This window comes from Sphaerulina musiva, assembly GCF_000320565.1.
Source record: "Sphaerulina musiva SO2202 unplaced genomic scaffold SEPMUscaffold_13, whole genome shotgun sequence".
In the NCBI taxonomy this organism is placed as follows: Eukaryota; Fungi; Ascomycota; class Dothideomycetes; order Mycosphaerellales; family Mycosphaerellaceae; genus Sphaerulina; species Sphaerulina musiva.
The window spans coordinates 731,859-752,426 of record NW_016017395.1 but is presented as its reverse complement, the minus strand read 5'-3'; the positions used below and the strand labels follow the sequence as shown (position 1 = coordinate 752,426).

General features: G+C 51.9%; 11 protein-coding genes across 11 annotated transcripts; 8 read left to right on the top strand and 3 right to left on the bottom strand.

Annotated features, from left to right (window-relative positions):
- Positions 1–62: 62 nt before the first annotated feature.
- Positions 63–2,490, bottom strand: SEPMUDRAFT_74962 (RhoGAP-domain-containing protein). The gene is made up of 2 exons (XM_016910087.1): positions 456–2,490; positions 63–390 (listed from the first exon to the last, which is right to left on the bottom strand). Exons 1-2 carry the CDS (start codon positions 2,447–2,449, stop codon positions 279–281), a joined length of 2,106 nt encoding a protein of 701 aa, XP_016756302.1. The 5' UTR covers positions 2,450–2,490; the 3' UTR covers positions 63–278.
- A 403-nt stretch (positions 2,491–2,893) lies between these two features.
- On the top strand, positions 2,894–4,286 carry SEPMUDRAFT_136966 (uncharacterized protein; the record flags this gene model as incomplete). Its single annotated transcript, XM_016902819.1, has 2 exons — positions 2,894–2,995; positions 3,061–4,286. 2 exons carry the CDS (start codon positions 2,894–2,896, stop codon positions 3,691–3,693), a joined length of 735 nt encoding a protein of 244 aa, XP_016756301.1. The 3' UTR covers positions 3,694–4,286.
- SEPMUDRAFT_121668 (uncharacterized protein) lies at positions 4,275–5,257 on the top strand (the record flags this gene model as incomplete). The annotated part of the gene is made up of 3 exons (XM_016901703.1): positions 4,275–4,720; positions 4,785–5,073; positions 5,144–5,257. 3 exons carry the CDS (start codon positions 4,275–4,277, stop codon positions 5,255–5,257), a joined length of 849 nt encoding a protein of 282 aa, XP_016756300.1.
- On the top strand, positions 5,036–6,708 carry SEPMUDRAFT_136964 (uncharacterized protein; the record flags this gene model as incomplete). Its single annotated transcript, XM_016902818.1, has 1 exon — positions 5,036–6,708. Exon 1 carries the CDS (start codon positions 5,305–5,307, stop codon positions 6,706–6,708), a length of 1,404 nt encoding a protein of 467 aa, XP_016756299.1. The 5' UTR covers positions 5,036–5,304.
- Positions 6,709–6,871: 163 nt separating this feature from the next.
- Positions 6,872–9,369, bottom strand: SEPMUDRAFT_159676 (NAD(P)-binding protein; the record flags this gene model as incomplete). Its single annotated transcript, XM_016907866.1, has 1 exon — positions 6,872–9,369. The coding sequence occupies exon 1, from the start codon at positions 7,778–7,780 to the stop codon at positions 6,872–6,874; it is 909 nt and encodes a 302-aa protein (XP_016756297.1). The 5' UTR covers positions 7,781–9,369.
- On the bottom strand, positions 7,598–9,369 carry SEPMUDRAFT_152438 (uncharacterized protein). The gene has a single exon (XM_016907446.1). The coding sequence runs from the start codon at positions 9,357–9,359 to the stop codon at positions 8,532–8,534; it is 828 nt and encodes a 275-aa protein (XP_016756298.1). The 5' UTR covers positions 9,360–9,369; the 3' UTR covers positions 7,598–8,531.
- A 198-nt stretch (positions 9,370–9,567) lies between these two features.
- SEPMUDRAFT_136961 (uncharacterized protein) lies at positions 9,568–10,546 on the top strand (the record flags this gene model as incomplete). Its single annotated transcript, XM_016902817.1, has 1 exon — positions 9,568–10,546. Exon 1 carries the CDS (start codon positions 9,593–9,595, stop codon positions 10,544–10,546), a length of 954 nt encoding a protein of 317 aa, XP_016756296.1. The 5' UTR covers positions 9,568–9,592.
- A 1,888-nt stretch (positions 10,547–12,434) lies between these two features.
- Positions 12,435–14,120, top strand: SEPMUDRAFT_54902 (uncharacterized protein; the record flags this gene model as incomplete). Its single annotated transcript, XM_016909318.1, has 3 exons — positions 12,435–12,688; positions 12,742–13,113; positions 13,196–14,120. The coding sequence occupies 3 exons, from the start codon at positions 12,435–12,437 to the stop codon at positions 14,118–14,120; spliced, it is 1,551 nt and encodes a 516-aa protein (XP_016756295.1).
- A 737-nt stretch (positions 14,121–14,857) lies between these two features.
- Positions 14,858–15,508, top strand: SEPMUDRAFT_121662 (uncharacterized protein; the record flags this gene model as incomplete). The annotated part of the gene is made up of 1 exon (XM_016901702.1): positions 14,858–15,508. The coding sequence occupies one exon, from the start codon at positions 14,858–14,860 to the stop codon at positions 15,506–15,508; it is 651 nt and encodes a 216-aa protein (XP_016756294.1).
- A 1,634-nt stretch (positions 15,509–17,142) lies between these two features.
- On the top strand, positions 17,143–18,069 carry SEPMUDRAFT_28745 (glycosyltransferase family 17 protein; the record flags this gene model as incomplete). The annotated part of the gene is made up of 1 exon (XM_016908444.1): positions 17,143–18,069. A coding segment is annotated over one exon (927 nt), but the record flags the coding sequence as incomplete, so codon positions are not given.
- Positions 18,070–19,123: 1,054 nt separating this feature from the next.
- On the top strand, positions 19,124–19,858 carry SEPMUDRAFT_112192 (uncharacterized protein; the record flags this gene model as incomplete). The annotated part of the gene is made up of 1 exon (XM_016900961.1): positions 19,124–19,858. The coding sequence occupies one exon, from the start codon at positions 19,124–19,126 to the stop codon at positions 19,856–19,858; it is 735 nt and encodes a 244-aa protein (XP_016756292.1).
- Positions 19,859–20,568: the final 710 nt, after the last annotated feature.

The following is a 20,568-nucleotide window of genomic DNA, read 5'->3' as shown; positions in this document are numbered from 1 at the left end:
GAGGAAGAAATTCGACAGATTATAATCATAAATAATGATAGTCATAAACAATAAAATGCGGGCTATCGCTTACATGTATTGATCGCTATAACAACAAAAACAACAACAACATATGGGACGTCACACATTCCGCGCAAACTTCTCACTCCGACGAAGAGAAGAGAAAAAGATGAAGATGAAGAAGTATGCCAAGGTATGTAATCTTCCACGGCCTAAGATATCAACCTTTCATCCCATCATCCCTCGTCCTCATCAATTCGATATGCAAGCCAGCTGAGCTAATCCTCGTCAAAGATGGCCGTCGCGTTACTCAAAATGGTCTCCAAGACTCGCTGCTGCCAAGAGGCATCTTGAATATGCGGGCCTTGATGGGCGCCCATGAGGGTAGGTCTATCAGTCACGAGGCGGTCAGTACGCAAATGCGAGGAAGAAATGGGAGTGGGTAGAAAACGCACGCTAAACACACTGCGAGATTGGCAGCCGTCATTCTCGTTCTTCCCTCATTCTGCATGACGCGGTGGAGATGCAGAACCAAGGCTCTCATGGTGGCGTAGTTTGCATCGGGCAGGTCATTGATACATTGATGTAGCGCATCTCTTCTCGCATCATCTCCGTCGACTTGAGCAGATTCGATGAAGCTCGAGTAAGTGTCCTTGGTAAACAGTGGATCAGGCAACTCTCGAAAGAACGTCTTCATCAGACTCGTCACTGCATTTACGTCGTGTCCAAAGTTGGATGGGTTACGGAAATCGAGTTGAGGGTCATTCGGAGGTAGGGTGTCAAACGAGTGGCGAAGACGATTGACTTGTGCCATATTTCCTGCTTGGCGATAAATGCCTTCAATCTCGAGACCAAACATGTCGACTGCTTGAATGCATTGAAAAACGATAATGGGGACGGCGGATTGATCCCGGGCGAAGAGATCGTCCAGAGAATAGCCAAAGACTCTGCCCCGGGAGTTGGAAAATTGTGGAGAGGAGGATGTCTGATATGGTGAGCTTGCAGGTGGTAGGGGAGAGCTAGGGATGACACCGGTGGATTGGACGGGCGTGTTACCACTGTAGCTGGAAGCGACTCGCTCGTTGGGGTGAGTGGGATATGGTGGTGTGCTCGAGTAGGTATCTCGAAGGGGTGCAGCTGATGGGTTGTAAGGTGAAGAGCTGCTTCCTGGGGCGTATGGAGGCGAGGCTGCTCGGAAGGAGTCTGATGAAGGGGGCATGCCACCCGACGGGACCGCTGCAGGGGATCCGAACTGTCCTGGACCGCTGAATGAGGACGAAGCGCCGCCAAAGCGACTGTTGGTCGAAGTGGGCTGTGAAGCGGCGGTGTTCACAGCAGGAGCTGGCGGCTGTGAGGCAGCAGGAGTCTGTGCTGTCAACGTTGGTCGTCGGACTGCTTGGGTCTTGGGTTCCAATACTCGGCTCTTCTCAAAGACCAGATCTGACGTTCGAGCAGGGATTCTCGAGTGCTCGGTGCCAATAAAAGTGTTGAAGTCGCGCTCATTGTCAATGTCCATGACCAAATCTCGCAAACTGCGCTGCGTGTTGGAGGTTTCGGACAGTGGCTGCACCAGTAACCCATTTCCGAGCAGCAGCTTCTCATTGAACGTGGCAAACTTTTGTAGCTGCAGCGCCAATGCACTGTCGCACTCCTTGATGTACTTTTCCAACTCTTTGACAAACCGGGGTCGCTGCTTGCTGATCAGGTCTTCGCGCGCCGTCCTAGCCTCGTCGACCTTGGCACGGTATTCAGCCTCAGCAGCTTGCGTCTTCCGCAGGAGATCCTGTTCATGCTGTTCTGCGCTCTTTGGACCTCTAATCCCGAGCTTTCTGCCCGCTCGTGCATCGCCCGTTCGTGCTTTGTCGTAGTCCTCGGCGTAGCTCTCGTATCGCGCCTTGGCCTTTTGCATGGCAGCCTCCAGGTCGCTCGCGTTCTTCTCCGCAGCAAGACCATCATGCTTGCCCTGCTTCCGACCACGCTCCATGTTGGCGCTCAGGACGTCCAGATCTTCGTGCATTTGGTGCAAGCTGAGCGCGAACTGCATGCCATTGTCGGCCATTTTCTCGTGCACGCGCAGCACCTCGGTCAACTGCTGGGCGTAGGTCCCGCCGCGGACATCGCCACGTTTGACACTTTCCAGTTGCGTTTGCGCCAGACGCTTCAATCCTTTGGCCTGGTCTTCTTCCAAGGTAGACCGCTTCTTGAGGAACTGCGCAAAGTCGCGTGCCGAGGCAATGCTCTGTTTCAGGCGGTTCAAGAGGGTGTTGATACCAATATCCGAGTACATGACATCTTGCACGCGCTTGTCGTAGCTGCCATGGCCATTGTTGCTGTTGGATGCGCCTCCACTGGTGCCTGGTCGCGCCGTCTCCGTCTCGACAGTGGGACTGGCAGGATTGGAGCGGTGGTGACTGTTGGCAGGGTGGTCGACGTCGATTTCGTTGGTCATGGTCGGCAGCGGCGAGGAGGGAGAGGAGGGAGAGGAGGGAGAGGAGGAATGGTATCGGTGGTGGAGGGTCGGCGAGGTGGTGTTAGTATTCAGAGTAGAGGGAGTGGGAGGGGTCCTCCATACGAAGGACAGGTACACGAATAGGAATAGAAGCTAACTTTACCCGTAAGGTCAGGTAAGGTAGGAATATCATCTCGCACTCGCGTCTGACGACACCGACACCGACACAGCCACAGCAGCCACCTCAGCCTGCACCTTCACCTTCCCTGTCGTTTGCTTCCCTGTCTTGGCCCGAGCTCTGCCGATCTCGACGATCAAGGAAAGTGTCCAGGAAAGTATCAAGTGAATGACCAGATTTACTTGTACCTACCTACATTCGAGAATCGATCAAGTATAGGTAACAACAACAACAACAACCACCACCACCACAACACCATCACCGAAATGCCGACAACAGCAACCACCGCCACTGCTGCTTCATGGGAGCCCACCGTCTCCGAGAATCTCCCCAATGAAGTCGTCACTTGTCTACGCAATGCCCGATTCGTACTGCTCACTGACCTCCATCCACATGAAATCTGATCATCATCAGCTAATGCAGACCAACACAGCTCCATCTCGCAACATGCACCGACAACGTGCCTCATGTCTCCCTCATGAACTACACCTACCTGCCCTCCCGTGCATTCCCTCCAGCAACCTCCTCCCATCTCCCCTCTGGCCCCACCATCATCATGACTTCCAATCCGTCTTCCAAAAAGACCCTCAACCTCCTCTCCAATCCCAACGTCTCTCTGCTCGTCCATGACTGGGTCTCTTCCCGCCCACCCACCAACCTGAGCGGCTCCGATCGCGAAAGAAGTCCTTCCGGCGGTCCCCGAAGCTCTCTCGCTGCCATGCTGATGCAGATGAACTCCACTGCCGTGAGTAGCAACAGCATCACCATCAACGGGGAAGCCATGCTGTTGGAACCGGGGAGTGAGGAGGAGAAGTGGTGTAAGGAGCAACACATCTCGAATAATACCTTCGAGCAGGATGGGCTGAGTCCCTTGAGTTTACAACAGTCTCGCGGGGATGATACGGGGGATAGTGGCAAGGGGGCGTATATTGAGGGAGAGCACGTGAGGGTCGTGGTGGTGAGGATTAAAGATGGGAGGATTAGTGACTGGAAGGGAAATGTTAGTGATTGGACCCTTTCGAGCGAAGCTGTGGATACGGATAGGGCGGTGGTGAACGGGACATAGCAGACGTGGTTGCAAGTGCAGAGGAGGACATGAAATCTGCAGCACTGTGTCGAAAACTGAGCCTGCTCGTGGACTGATGTGAGCAGTCTGATGAAATTGAGATATTCTGCAATTGGAGCTCATTCGAGACTGCTGATGCTCTATCACCTTGTTGACGCAGATGACTAGCAACCGTTTGCTGCTGGAAACAAGTGTCCGGAGCGTCATTCGCGGAAGAGTACTAAGTCGCCGATCAGGACTGTGCAGTCGGCACATGACAGGCATATCGGAGCAGAGAGAGTGCTTCTAAAAACCCTCGTCGCTCCCTGTCACTTATCAAGACATGTCTACGCTGACGAAACGGAAGGATTGATCAGGTACATGTACGCATCACGCGTGACACCTTCATTATGGACAGTATGACGACCGAATTGGCGAAAGGAGGTTCTTACGGGCAACACATGGAATATTGATCTCACCTCACCTCATCACTCACCTCACCTCATCTCTCCCTCGCCAGCAGAGCGACTTCGCCGGAACACTTCTACGCCTACAGGGCATTGTCAAAAATTTCATCATCGCCGACGCCACAATGTACACCAATGACCTCGCACCCAGTGAACGACGACGGCGCGCAGAAGCGCGACAAGGAGGATGATGAAAAGGGCGCGTCTCCTACACCGAAGAGAGTGGAAGTGGACGCGTGGAAGGAAGGATGCTGTCACTGTGCCATTTCTGGACATCAACGGGGCAGCCTCAGTCAACACGGATACGTCCCGTTGACGAGCTTGAAAGCCGACCCTGCCAGAAGACGACGTCAAGTGACTTTCTGCCAAACATTCGTACCTAGCCACCAGAACTGCATGCACTGCCGTAAGAAATCTGGCCATAATTCCATCAAGAACTCATGTGTATCTTCACCGGTTCTCTTCGCCACTGAGTATCCTGCAACTCCGCTCGGCTGGTATAAGATGCACAGCCGACAGAGTAATCCCGATAGTCGTGCGCAGCAGGAAACCTTCCATCGGGTCGCCCAGCGAGGTCAGGGGTATGCTATGGCAGCGGGCAGGAACAGCACCACGTTCCAAAATCTGAGACAAGACATCAATCAGCTTCCAAGTTGTGCAGGTCAGTCAAGAAGTCGCTGTCTTGCGCTGGGACGCGTTGGAGAGACGACAAGAAAAAATGGAACCGGATCCACGCTACGCCGACGAGGTTGCGCCTTCATTTTTCTCTGCTGCAAGTCGCTCACAGCCTCCGATGATGTCTCTTGGTCGCGAGCGCGAGAGACAGCCGCGACAACTATTCACTCCCTTGACGGTCACCTCAGCGAGGTCCACGCGCCTAGCACGCTCGGGTACATCCTGCCCATTCACAAAACATCCTCCGCCCAATGAGGCTGTGAGGCATCCTGACTTTTCTGCCACGTCCGCCGTGTCCTGCCTGCGTCATTGCGCTGATACATGTATAGTCTCACTCGCGGCATGACTGTCTCAGCACCGCACAGAACACTTTTGACGCTGCTCACAACCTTCGTCGTGTTGCGGAATATAAGCTACATAGGATCGCTGAAGGGAGGGAGTAGAAACACAAGTAAGCATCACACTGAGCAAAAAGCATTTCAACGCAGTCATGCTGAAGCGCCCTGCATCCTCCACTGCACCAGCGCGGGACGCCAAGAGGATACGGGCCAGTGCGCCGCCAGCCCCTACGAGCGAGCAAGTGACGCCAACATGGGGCAGGACTTTGATCAAGAAGATTGAGCAGGCTTCCAAAAAAGCACCTCGATTCTTATTCAGTCGTAGCTTCAGAGGCATATCAATCATGCGAGAGAAGAGATGCCTGCTAGAGAACCCCCATGCATGGCGCGGCATGAATTTGTTTCGAACGATCGTCAAGAGTAGACAAGCCAAGGCCAAGATGCACGCGCATGGTTCTGTGGATAACCTTGTTGATGGCCTCAGCCGATTCAAGTTGGGGTTACTAAACGGTCCACTTGAATCAGAAGATGGCACTGACTCGGTGTATAATGCTTCCAACGATCCAGAAGATTCCGATGAGGACGACGAGCATGAAGAAGAGCCATCTGACGCCGATGAATCTGCTCTCCCTACAGGCATCATGAACGACAACGTGAAACGAAGACTTCTAGACGCGCAGAATCGTACGCCACGATATCTGTTTCGAGCATGGAACAATACGGATGCCCCCTCGGGTGGCTTCATAGGCTTGAACACCCCGGAAGCCATCACGCCACTGGCTTTTCTGCACAAGCACCTTCCCACTTCACAGACCATCTATGACATGCCGTCGAACAGCTTAGCAGCCATGTGCAAGGCACATCTGTGTACGGAAAGCGACGTCTATACTGAATTCAGTTCGTGGGCAGCGTCAATACAAATCGCGTTCAGGTTTGCACGCGGAGCCCACAAATACTGCTACATCAGCGTCATCGATACGAAAGGTCTGGTAGGCAAGAACGTTATCGTTCACGTTCCTTCTCTCGAATTCTTGATAGGCCATGTAGCCAAGAGTTGTGGTCATGAATATCTCGCCCATGGCGTAATATCTGGACCCGCAGTATTGAAAGCCATCCCGCTAAAGGTATATCTGGATGCTGGAATTTCAATACCCCCCAAATACACTCACCTGAACCTTCTCAACCATGCTGTGGCTCAGATCACCCCCGCGCAAATCTGCGCTGCCCGCCGCGTCGCCGAGGCGTATGGAGGCCAATTTTCCGCCGCAGTCTTTGTTGCGATTTTGACCCTGGAACGGCGCAGTCGGAATTTCTGGAGAAGTGAATCAGAGTTGAATAAGGCTGTGCCGCTGTTTGTGGAAGCTATGAAGCATTTTTGGATTCCGGGCGAGCTCTGTGGTGATGCTACTATTCTTACTGATATTGTGTATACGAAGGGATATGAGAATGTTGAGCAGATGATCAAGATGTTGAGGGCACTGGTGGATTGGAGGCATGGGAAGGGGGCGCGAGTGAGGTTTAAGCAGGCTTCGTGGAAGGACACGGGGAGTCCATGAAGTAGATAGTGCTCCACTCGATAGGGCCGGGCGTGTAATGGAGAAAGGGATTTGGAGTAATAGATAGGTAGGGGAAGAAAGAATCTCGTTGTAATTCCAATGAACACTTTTATCCTCTCTTATCCTGGCAATCAATCAATAATCAATCACCTTCTTCCAAGACCTATACATCCCCCACCCACCCCCCATCACACACATAATTACTCCCCGTAATCGCACTCGCATCCTCACTCGCCAAAAACAGCACCAACCTCCCCACCTCATCCGGCCCCAACATTCTCTTCAACGCCTGCGCCTCCAACGTCTCTCGTACATATTTCTCATCACTCAACACCTCCTCCAATTGTCTCGCTGTCGCAATACTCCCCGGCAACACACTATTCACTCGAATTCCATGTGTGCCAAATTCTCGTGCGTGCGTTCGCGTCAAACCCATTATTGCTGCTTTACACATGGCGTATACGGGGACTCCTGTGGATGGGATTCGCCACGTGATGGAGCCCATGTTGATTATGGATCCGCCGGTTCTGGTAGGACTAGTAGTAGTAGTATCATTTTCGGATGATGATGATGATATCATTGAATGAGCAATCCACTTGGTCAGAAATAAAATATGGCGTAAATTCACATTTACGCCCCATTGAAATGTCTCCTCAGTCACATCCTGTGTCGCCTCACGCGCTAATTGGCCTGCTGCAGCGGCATTATTCACCAAGACATCCACTTTTCCAAATGTTTGCAAAATCTCCTCGCAGACGGATTGGAGTTGTGGTAGATTGGTCACGTCGCAGTGGTAGAAAATTGGCAGCGGGGAAACTCCTTCTTCGCGAAGGCGTGAGATGAGATGGTGGGCGGAGGAGGTGGAAATGTCGAGGAAGAGGACTTGGGAGTTTTGGTGGGCGAATTGGGAGACGCAGGAGGCTCCTATGCCTTCTGCTCCGCCGGTGATGAGGATGATTTTGGATTTTAAAGAGGGGTATTGGGCGAATTGGGCGTGAGGATTTTTGGGCGATGGTGGTGGTGGGTTGTTGTTGTTGTTGTTACTGCTGCTTTCCGGGGCGGAAGAGGACATGATGGTGGGTTGGTCTTGAGATTTTGGATCTGGTACTAGAAAATAATGGCGGTGGATTCTCCGTAGTTTGGGACCAGGGATTTTCTTTTGTGGTCACGAGAGTGTACGTCAAAGGCAGGAATGTTGTGCTTCTGTCATGATACATCTGAAGGTGAGGTCGGCTTTGTTGGTGTAATTGCCGATTGCGGAGAGCTCAGAGGCTGCTGGGGAGGTGTGAATCAACCTGCATTCAGGCTAATACTACCCACACATTCCAGCGACGCCCATCTCCCAATCAGGACAATCTTTGAGTGCTCACGTGGCGGTTCACCCTGCAGACGTGAATGTAAACACACCAAATCCTCCAGAAGTATGGTCTGATCCGGGAGCAAAATCCAGGCTACGAGCAGGTCTATTGACAACAAATATGGACTGGAAGAGCATGATACGCGGTTCCTGATGCACCGAGCGGCGAGGCTGTCCGTGTTATCCTTGGTTGCATCTTGGTGGGACCTACCACATTTGGAAATCCGGAGGGGAACAGCATCAGGTGAAGCACCACAGACAGACTTCGCAAAGTGAAGTCAAGGATCATCAACTCCACTGCTGGCTGCTTGAGTCTTTCCGAAGCAATGTGGAAGAAGGTGATAACGCACGTGCGTTTGTTCTTCGCTCTCCCATAATTGTCGCCTTGCCCACGGCATCAATGGGTATCATCCTGCTTTACCAACCGCCGAAACGTCCATCGACCAACCAGACAGAAAATTGTAGGTCAAACCTCCAACATGGCCTTCAGACTCCCCTCCACTCCTCTCAACCACCTTCCCTTCTCCTCCAACTCATCAGCTTCCCCATTCCCACCACCTTCTCGTCGTCTCCTTGCCTCCTTTGCCTCCTCCACAGCTTTGAACTTTCGCATCTGAATGGGCGCCAATTCGTCCTGTAACCTCGAGACTTCAGCCTTCTTTGCAGGCAAAGCAGCCTGCAACCTCGCAATCTCCAAATCCACACTCTGCAATTCTTGCTCCCTCTGCCTCAACAAGTCCATTGTAGGCTGCAAAGGCAAGGAAAGTTCAGCATCCTCGGACTTGGGTTCTTGCACATCTTTCAGTCTGCTGATGACCTGTTCCAATTCCGCGATTTCAGAGGGAAGAGATTCGAGTTGAGATGTCCGAAGTTGAATCTGCTCATATCGTTGCGCGAGCTGTCGTCCTTGTGCTTCCAGCTCTCCGATCAGGGCGCGCACCTCTTCCTTCTTTGCTTTCAGTTCCGCTTTGTCGGTCTTCAATCTCTCTTCTAGCTCGGCATTGTCTTCTGCAGAGACAAACTCCGGCTGGTCGGCAATGACGGCGCGCAGGAAGCGCTCTTTGGTGACTTGTTCGACGTAGCTGAAACGAAGCTTGGAGAAGAGATCGCGGTAATGGACTAGATCTGCCGAGAGAGAGGATGGCGCATTCATGAGTTGGGTGTAGGACGCGTCCTGGGAGTCATTGTTGCTGTTGTTGGCGTTGCCGTTTGTTGTGAGAAGTGGTTCTGAGAGATGGAGGATGGAGAGTGTCGTCGGCTGGCGGAGCTGTGAGAGTGCAGAGGAGACGTCCATTATGATCCTGTATGACTGTCTTGCCTTGCTGTGTTGCATGCGGAAAGCAATCTACGATAGTGAGGTGTCGCGTTGTTTATTTACATTTCGTCTGGACCCTGGCGATCAGGATAATCTAAGTTTTGCGTCATCGTGTTTACACGCAACTGTACCGTTAAGGTACATGTGCAGTACCTACCTAGTACCACATCCTGCTCGCGGAACAGTACAGGAACAGTACATCCACATATATCATGGCCGCCTTCTCAGACGATTACGTCGCATCAATACTTCAGCGTGAAGCCGACAAGAAAAGCACATCAAATCTCAGCTCTCTCTTCAGCAGCGTTGGCAGCGTCACGAGAGCGACCAAACCACGAAGCGCAGCACCCAAACCCAATGCCCGCTTCCTTAGGAATCTGGTCCGAGATGTGGATAGCCATAATGCCGCTTTGAAAGAAAAGGAAGAACGAGAGTCCAGAAGACGGATGTGGGATTTACAGCGGGGAAAGAAGGGCGAACGTCCGGAGAGAGTGAAAAGAAAGGTTGAGGTTGAGGCTGAGGACGATGATGGGAAGGAAGCGGGAAGTAAGAGAAGACGGAGGAGTTTGGAGAGATATGCGCCAGGAAGTGCGAGGCATGGGAGAGCAAAGGATAGTTCGCCAACAGCGACGGAAAGGAAACATCATCACCATCGCTCTGAGAACAGGCGGCAGGAGAGGGACAAGGAGAGATCGAGATCACGATCTCCGGACAGGGAGAGGAAACATCACCATCACCACCACCACCACCATCATCATCATCGTTCGAAGAGATCGCGGGAACATGAGAGAGACAAGGCAAAAGCCAGATCACGATCACGATCGCCAGACCGCTCACACCACTCTTCGATAAGAAGACGCAGAGAGGTCCAGAAAGAGGAGGAGGAGGAGGAGGAGGAACAAAGTTCATCGGAGGCTGAAATTGGTCCAGAGTTACCTGCGCGTGGAAGAGGCTCGCAACATGCGTCCATACTGGATAGGCCGGAAGAAGCAGAAAGAGGGAAGACTACTCGCCCGGAGGTTGTGGTAGAGGAAGACATCGCCAATGTGAAATGGACAGCTATAGGGCAAAAGAGAGAATGGGATCGTGGGAAGGAGCAAGATCCGTTCAATATCAAATCGGACTCGGAAGAGCCGGAAGAGATGTGGGCTGGACGGTTGAAGTGAATGACTATCTTAGCCTACCTCCTAGGTACACACATACCTTTTGCAACCCGTTTCCCACATCTGAGAGAGGGAATGATGAGTTTCATCGAAACGATTTGACAGAAAAATTGATTAGTGTGGTCCTCTGAACGGGGAAGATGTGTCTCGAGTTCTGTCTCGAAAGCGTGTAATGCCGACGACGTCGTTCATAATGTATAGACGTGCTGCAGCGGACGAGACCGTAGCCTGCCTGAGACCTACTAGCCCAGACACGAAGATATGCAGGAGCGTTTGATCTTCACTTAGAAGAGAAGCATGGCCGAGATTGAGCCATGAGGTACCGAGGGACCGCAGGTCTTTCTTGTGTTTCTTCGATGCTTGGCGTACTAGAAGGGAAACCATGACTCTGGATATGGTTCGTCTTCAATCGAAAGGGTCGAGGCCAGAAAGGAGATGAGTCCTACCTGACTATGCGTATATATATACAGTACATTGTATAGGTATGGATCGATATGTCGTTTGGTTCGGCTTGTGATCACGCACGTGAACGAGAGCGGGGCCGGCCGTTTCAGAGCTTAATTAAGCTCCAATCTCCGCGCGGCGCGCAGGTGCATGGCCCTGACTAGCAGCGTAGTGTGAGCCTGTGAGCCTGTGAGAGCCCGTGAGGGAGATACAGGTGTACGGTATATGCACAAGATCCATGTAGGAACTACCTCCTAGCTCAGCCCGCCTGCTCTCCTCTTGGCCTCGACTAATTGTGTCGCGGACGAGGTCGCACACGTCGCAGGCTTCAGCGTCCAGCCTTTCCGCTGTCGCTGGGGCGCGAGTCTGCACCAGGCCACCAGCAGAAACTTTCCCGTGCTCTGGACTTCATCACCACCTCGTGTGTGGACACTTGTTTGCTTGTTCCTCCGGTATCTGTTGTCCCCTTGTGTAACCTGGACGACTGGTAGAACTCTCGTTACGCAAGCGAGCGCGGCTCCCTCGGTGGCGCTTTGGGCGTGCAAACGAATTGACTGGCCGTCTCTCGAGCGACGACTGACCCTTGAAACGCGCGACTGCAATGGCGACAGGGTACAGCTCCGCCGACCGACTGCGCGATGTTGATTACACTAGAAGCCATCGCTCGCCGCCGCCCATCCCGCTGTCACCGACGCTGCGGTCTCCCCCTCCACCTACCAGTCCCGCTCGGAACCAGCGCGAAGCCTTCTCCGCTGCCGTCGCGACCGCCATTGGCACCAGAAGTGAAGCGCGCCCTCACGACCCACCACGCCCCCTCGGTCGAGTGAACGCGTCCGACATCTCCAAGCCCGCCGCCTGGCCCATTCCCGACGAAGACGCCATCGACTCGAGACCGCCCAGCAGCAGAGGGACGGTCGTTGGAGGAGCGCGAACTCGAGCTGCCAGTACCAGCGCCAGCGCCAGTGCCAGTGCCAGTAGTGAAGGTGGTGCCCATCGACCACGCGGGTCCAGCTTCAGCTTTTTGAAAAGAACAAACACCAACTCTTCGCGCAAGGCATCACTCGATCAACCCGAGCGTACATTTTACACGGCAGAACCGTCTGCGCCGCCGTTGCCCACCCCAACGGCCCAGCAGGAGCCGGATCACACTCCAAACCAGTCCAAAACGTCAGGAAACATGTTGCGGAAAGTGAGCGGCATGGGCGGGAGTCGGAGGAAGCATGAAGAGCAGGAACGACTGAAGAAAGAAGCCGCTGCCGCTGCTGCTCTACCGCGACAGCCTCCCCATCTGCCCACGCTGTCGCCCTTGCCTGGCATGTCCCCCTTCAGCGAGGACAGACCGGACAGTGTCGCCATCTTCAACCACTCCTACACCACCTCGACCACATCACCACCACCACCACCGAGTCGACCCACTGCGAACTTCTCTCGTCCCAGCCAGCAAGCTATGCTGCACAACAACTCGCCTTCGCCAGGCTACTCGAGTGGCCGCGCCGACAGTGGCCTCACCGGCTCGTCGCCGCCAATGCAGTACGCTAAGGTGAATGGTGTGCACAGCAGTGGCGAGTACGTAGCCACAGACGCACTACCCGATAGCATGACAAACCGTGGCCGATTCTCATACGCGTCCTCTGCAACGAATGTTAATTCGTTCAACAGTCCGCGCAGAATCCGTCGCAAGAAGGATCCGACCCCGTTCAAGTAAGTCTCCACACATCTCGCTAGCATCGAGCAATGGCTAACCACTGGCACAGCATCCTGGTGATTGGGGCCAAGAACAGTGGCAAGACCTCGTTCATCTCCTTTCTCAAACACTCGCTCTCGCTTCCGCCTGGCAAGCAGCCCCATGGACATGAACCGGATCCGGTACTTTCGAACGCTGCTCATGCCTCTTCATTCACCCCAACTTACCTGGAGTCTGAGATTGAGGGTGAGCGAATCGGTCTGACTCTCTGGGATTCCAAAGGATTGGAGAAGAATGTGGTGGATCTGCAATGCAGGGAGCTGGCCGCGTTCGTGGAGAGCAAGTTTGAAGAGACATTCGCAGAGGAGCAAAAGGTCATGCGCACCCCGGGTGTCAAGGATACCCATATCCATTGCGTCTTCTTGGTGCTGGATCCTGTCAGGTATGAACATTCCTTGGGCTCATAAATGATGAAGGACTGGACTTTGTGTTGAGCATTTTGAGCTGACCCGTTTTTTCCGCAGGCTCGACAACACGATTGCTTGTTCCGCAGCTCACCCAAACGGCAGAAAGCCTGCTGCATCCCTAGACGACGATCTCGACCTTCAGGTGATGCGCGCGTTGTGGGGAAAGACGACTGTTGTTCCCGTTATCGGCAAAGCTGACACCCTCACTACCGGGCATATGGCCTTCCTCAAGCGTGCTGTGTGGGACGCTGTCAAGGCTGCAAAGCTTGATCCTCTGGAAGCGCTGGAGCTGGAGGATGATGACTCTGAAGAAGACTCGAGCGGCGAGATTGAGGACGCTGAATCGGAGGATGATACCTTTGACTCTTCTCTACCTTCCATGAAGACGCGTTCTGGAAAATCCCACAAGCGACAGTCTAGTCTCTCGGCGATGGAAACAGCCGGTGGAGAGCCTCCATATCTGCCGATGTCTGTGTTCTCGCCTGACATCTACGACCTGCCGCCGTACGCTCCGCAGCTGAAGAAAGGCGACAAGGTCGGTCGACGCTTCCCTTGGGGTTTTGCAGATCCGTACGATGCCGCCCACTGCGACTTTGGGCGTCTCCGAGACAGCGTCTTCTCTGAGTGGCGAGTGGAGCTCCGGGAGCTAAGCAGAAGCCGATGGTATGAGAATTGGCGCACATCCCGGCTGAAGAACCTTCCCGGAACACGACAACGAGTCCAAGGCGGCGTAACGCCTGTCGCCAGTGTGCCGAGAGGCGGTAGAATTGCCTCCCAGCCACGACAGTCATCACTGCAGCCAATTGGCGCTGAATCTGGAACTGACCGGAAGCCGAGCAGCGTCTCCACGTCACCATCAGTCGGTAACCTCAGTCCAAGCCCAGTCTTGAGTAAAGTCGGTGCGCGAGATGTATCTGGCGCCAGTGCTGCGGGTAGTGTACGTGGAGCTGGATTCAGGAGCTCGGAATCGAATGCTCCGTAGGAGGAGAAGGACGAGAACAGGGCATCATCGCAGTATACATTTGAGATTGATGGACGCTTCTCGCCACGCCCGACCATACGCAGATCAACATCTTCGCAACTATCCGCAAATTCACCCACGGGCAAAGGGCGTGTCGGAGCCCATGATAGCTCTGGTAGTGAGAAGCAAGTCGAGAGACATAGAGGTAATGCGAACAAGCACTACTATAGTAGATGATTGGACGCAAGGGATTATCGGAGGAATGTGAAACTCGGCATGCTCTTTTAGCGATGCAGCTTCGAATCTGGGGGGTTTGGTGTTGGGACAGGAAATGCTCTTCTGCTTTGTATATACCCCCTGATCGAGAATACGAATGAATCGTCTTGCCATTCAGCCCTCTTGTCGAGGTGCCAAATTGTGACATTGAAGGCACAGTTGAGGGAGGAGTGGAGTGAGAAGGAACTTGAGCAGATGAAGACTCCATCTGGTGAAGTCACTTGCGCTTACACGGCTGTTGCGAACGACGTCCTGCCCAAAGAGGTGATTGCCTCGCACGAGCGGTCATGCTCATGATGATGCGTACCTGACCTCCTACCTAAGGTATACATGTACCTGTACTCTTCTGTGCAATGGTCATCATGACATTGCCTGACTTGTATGGACCGGGTCTTTTCTGCCACTATTTTTCTGTGACCTGAATCTCATCGCAAGTTGCTACATACTACTATCCTCTTCATCACTGACAAGACAAGCACACAATGGAGCAGCACATCGGGTCCAAGACCATTTCCGAAGCCGTCGGGTCGGATCACGAATATATGGATCTCGTCATCCAAACACTCAAATCGGCGACATCGCACGAGGAGAGAATCCAATGGCGCAACCAACTCACGTGGACATTTGCCCGACATGCCATCTCCGAAGAATTGACCTGGTATCCGGCCATGGAAAAGCTGTTTGGAGAAAAAGGCATTGCCATGGCAGAATTAGATCGCCAACAACATCAAGCGATCAAAGAAGATTTGTACCAAATACAATCCATGAATCCCGACGACGCGAGATTTTTCCCCTTGGTGGAGAAGCTGGAACAGGATTTCAAAGTGCATGTGAAGCATGAAAAGGAGGAGGATATGCCAATGTTGGAGGAGAGGTTGACGAGGAAGGAGAGTAATGAAATGGCCAAGTGGTGGCAGAGGACCAAAGGCATTACGCCGACGAGAAGTCATCCTTCGGCACCGAATCGGCCTTATGCGGAGAATTTGGTGGGGTTGTTGGCTATGCCGATTGATAAAGTGGGGGATTGGGTGAGGAGTTTTCCGGAGGATGATCGGATGGAGGAGGTTACGAGGACGGGCAGGGCGATGAAGAAGAAGAAGACGAGTACGACTGATGGGGGCAGTCATCTTTGAGGGGCTTTTTCTTGGGATTTGGAATCATGGCATGAGGCCTTTCTTGTTTCTTTCCTTTTTGCTCTGGGATGACTATGTTATGCATGGTTGATATACGATGATTGGTAGAGCAACGTTGTCAAAGATGATGAGTGAAGAGACCTAGACTAGATATGGTGCTTGCTGAGCGGAAAGGCACTAGCAAAGCTGCAAGCGTTGATGAGAAGATCGTCTCCATCTCACAATCGGAGACTAACCCAGTCTGGCAGCGCTGTCGAGACGCGGTGGAACACATTTCTGCACCCCATCTCGCAATCCTTGCTTCGTCTTCTTGACCTCACCTTCTGTTCTGCTCTCTTTACACCATTCCTGTCGCCGACTCTCTTCGTTCTCCACGGCATACCGAAACAACAACATCATTGTTGCTCTTGTTATTGTTATTGGGATTCGACCAGAAAGAAGAGGCGTTTTTGCACTTGCACTAGCATATCCGCCACCCCCCTCTCGAACGCACCATTGGTTGGACGTGGCGTCCAGGGGCTGCCGCTGCTGAACACGAACTGGAAATTAGATGACAACGCTGCCGTCCGCTGTGTGATGTAACAGGAAACGAAACTTCGCTGCTTCTGCTGTGGATTTTGATACAAGTAACTATTCAGAAGCGTGCGTATGAGTGAGAATTATAGATTATTTGTAGGAGGTGGTAGTGATGATGAAAATGAAGATGAAGATAATGTATTAATTCATTCGCGAAAGGCGAACCCGGCAACAAGCTCTATTAACAAGCTCTTTAGAACGATGCACTAGGAGGTAGTAGGAGGTAGGAGGTAACTACCTACAGTACAGCTTATCCCGTTTTACAGCCGCACGCTCCCTATTCCCAGTGCCAGGGGAGCTATGATGAAAGCCCCTCTGCGGCTCTGCCTCCCCTTGTGCTCGTACTCTACTACTGTATGTACCTCACACACACCCCCCAGTCTGCTTGGGGTGTCGCTCGTGTAAGAAAAAAAAAGCTAGGGGGGCTTGAACTTCGGTTACACCGTGTTAACAGACTTCTGTTGTGTTCTCTCGTCTGGAAGTCAGCAGTCAGCACTATATAGCGGAAAATATATGTGAGCACATGAGTTTTAAACGGGATTTTTTTTTGGGTAGGACCCCCCACCTACCTACCAGGCTACAGTACCTCCTATATAAGCTAGAGAGGCTAATGTCAGGTACCGAGATCCGAGTATGTGATATTCCCGTCTGTCTTCCATCTTTTCATTACGCGATCTTTTTGCTGATCGTCACAACTCGGACTCCCGTCTTCTTCTTCTTCTTCTTCTTCTTCAGCCCTTTATTCTTCCAATAAAATTCCACCTGGCTTCTCTCTACCTTGCGTGCTGCTGCTGCTGCTGCTGGTGCCCAGGTTTTCTTTTCTCAGCTATGAGCACGTTTCAATTCACGTCATGCTCTCCATTTCATCATCTCAAAGACGGCGGCGATTGCCGTTGATTTTCTTTCTTCTGCTATCGATTCTCGCCGTGCTCGTGATTTATGATCATAGCTCTCGCCGAGATCACTACCTCCCTCCCGAAATCATTCTCAATACTCGTCAATATGGTCGAGAGAAGAAGAGTGCGAGTGTGGATTATGCCGATGATGCGGAATTTGTGTGCAAATCCGTCGGTTTCACACCCTATGGCGAACAGCGCAAGGTCTACGATTTGATCATGTTCTCGACGGAATTGGATTGGTTGGAGATTCGTCTACATACTCTTGATCCTTTTGTGGATTTTTTCGTCATTATTGAATCTCCCACGACATTTACAGGCGCCGACAAACCGCTCATTCTTCGAGAGCATTGGGATCGCTTCTTACCCTTTTGGCACAAGATTATCTATCGCGAAATTCACGACCCACTCACTTCGATGCGCACCTGGGATCACGAAGACTACCTGCGGAACTCTCTGCTGTATGCCATTTTTCCAGATCTCAAAGGCGAAGAGATGCCTTATAGAGGAGATGTCCTCATCGTCAGCGACATGGACGAACTTCTCCGACCCGAAACCATGCTTTTGCTCCGCCACTGCAATTTCCCCGCCCGCCTCACACTTCGAAGCCAGTTCTTCTACTATTCCTTCCAATATCGCCATCGCGGCGAGCAATGGGCACATCCACAAGCAACCATCTACGGCGGTTCCGTGGAAAATACTGTCGCACCTAACGATCTCCGAATGGATCTCATCGGACCCGGTCTCCTACAATATCCCTATCGCTACTTTCGCCGTTTCTGGGACAGAGGAACATTGTGGAATGCCGGTTGGCATTGCAGTTCTTGTTTCTCCACGATTGCTGAATTCCAGATGAAAATGCACAGTTTCTCGCATCAGAGCTGGAATACCGAATACAATCGCCTTCCAGAGACCATCGCCGAACGAGTAAAGAATGGCGAAGACTTGTTCGGACGACCTGGAGAAGAATATGAGAAAATTGAAAAGAATGAGGATCTTCCGAGTTATGTGCTGCAGCAGTTTAGGGAGTTGGGAAGGTTTCGGTATATGGTGGATCGCAGTGATTCTCACGCGGGGTTTGAGGACTGGGATTTGCAAATGGGCAGTGGCAGTGCTGCCAGTGGTAGTCCGGGATGATGAGCGAGGAGCAAGAAAGCAAGCCAGGCCAACTTTTCCAAGCTTTCACTTCTTCACATGTGATTGATTTTTTCGGAATGACATTCCGCTGGAATTGGATCTCTTCCGTGGCCCGAGAGACGACATGCCATGGAGCTGGTCGATTCTAGGCGACCTTTTTGGCGACATTTTGTTTTTCTGCTGGCTGTCTGAGAGGCCTACCCATGCGGACATGTGAGAAGCCTGTTGGTCTATGCTATACGGGACAGTACCAACGTCCCCGTCGTTATCAGCGGGAGAAAGTGTTGTTGATACACTACGACGTGTTGTCGTCGTCCCATACTCTGAATTTGGTAAAACTACACCAAACAGCTCATCGGCATCGAGTACAACACCCAGAGAGTCGATTCGATTCCGATTCCGATCCGACCCAGACCGACTTCTGGACGCCCTTTTTCTTTTCTGGAAGGCTGCGGAACACTCCAAGCCAGGGTCGCGTGGTCAAATTATCAAACACGCCATCATTTTATTACTCGTGTCGAGTCAGAATCTGGATCATCTGGTGGTGGGGGGATGTGAATCTTACATCAGCAACCCTTTCTGCCATTCTGGGGGGGCCAAGCGAAACAAAAATCCTCCTCTTCTCATAGGCTCATCCTACGTTTTCTTGCTTATTAAGCGATCCGTAGGCCGGGATATGGACAATTGGATATCCTGGCTCGGATATCCCTACGTACATGAATGATTTCCCTTTTGTGGATGTTGCAGAAAGGCGGCTCCTTCAAGGGCCGTATCGCCGCTAGGGAGGTAGCTATGGACGAGCTTTGGGGGATTATTTATGTGTTTTTTTTTATATTAACTGGACTTCACTTCCGTTGTATGAGAGAAAGGAGAGAGTTTTGTTATATTTTATTGTGGGAAGGATAGAAGGATCCTTTTTTTTTGAATCAAGACACTAGGAAAAGAAGATATACGAGTTTTCACTGGAGTTCATTCATCTCTTTTTTGCGCAAGCGGAGAGAGAATCATGATGCAAGTGAATTCTAAGAAGAACTATATCCACCACCAAAAACAACAATCTTCTTCTTCTTCGTCTTCTTCTTCTTCTTCCTCTTCTTCTTCAACATTATCATCATCATCAACCTCCTCATCCTCATCCTCATCCCCCCCAAAACTCCCCCACGAAGACCCCGAACTCACCAAACTCGAACTCGAACGCCTCACCCACAACATGATCGCCGCCTTCAACGCCCAAGACTTCCACCCTCTCTCCCCCGCCTGGTCCCACCACGCCCCGACAGGCGATTTCAGTCTCCCCTCTGTCGCCGAAGATTTAATTTTCAACACCTTGAATTCCACAACCTCCCCTCCCTCAACCTCCTCCTCCACATCAACATCCACGACTTCTTCGACGACTACGGCGTCTACGACGACAATCCACCCCCTCCTAACCCCCCCAACCCTAATCCCCCTAACATCCCACCTCCGGCAAATGGAACTCAGCCGACAAATTTTCTCGCATTACGAATTACGCATCATCAACATCCTCTCCAAAGTGGATTTGAAAAAATTCGTGGCGAAAACTTGGTTGAATGTGGAAACTACGGGGTTGCCGGAGGGTGTGGTTTTGCATAGTGTGGGGCTGTTGGAGTGGAGGTTGATGCGGGTGGATGAAGTGGATGAGGATGGGGAGGAGGGGGGGAGGATGAAGTGGTTTTGTGTGGGGAGTAAAGGGTTGAGGGGGTTTATGGGGTGGGAGTGATGGGAGATTGGGGGGGTTTGGGTTTTTGGGGAGGGGGGAGTTTGGAGAAGGAGGGAGGGAAGGGGGTTTTGGTTATGGATTTTTATGTATTATTGAGTATTGGTTGGGGATTTCTCTCCTGGTTTGTTTTTCTCTCCTTTTCTTTTTCTTTCTTTTCGGGAGGGGAGGTTTGTATATTTGTATTTCTTTTCTTGCTTTTTGCCCTTTTTTTCCTTTCCCTTTTTTCCATTTCTGCCTCTTCTCTTTTCCTGACGAAAACCACCAGCGACTGAAGTCCGGAGCGATTCCATCAAACCATTGGGCGGGATCCGCAAAGGCCATGATAGTTTTGCGTATAGCTGCTACGTTCGTAGTGCCTTCACGCTCTTGTTCATTTGTCGAGAATTGGCCTTTTACAATCTCTCGTGCGAGAGTGTGGAAAAGTCTTTGACTATGCTTAGAGTTGCTCTATATGTCCACGAGGAAGATTAGGCGATTGATTGGATCGATTATCTAAAAATTGCCACGTCCGAAAATTCGATCAGAGATGCCTATAGGCCAGGCTATAAACACAGCCAGCCAGCCAGCCCAGCGACACATTTCTCATCACGCCCAGAAAAAAAAAACAAAACTCCCAATCTATCATATCACACAAACCCCCCTCCCTCCCAAATCCCTCCCCCCAAAATATCAAAATACCCAAACCAAACAATCAAAAAAAAAAAAAAAAA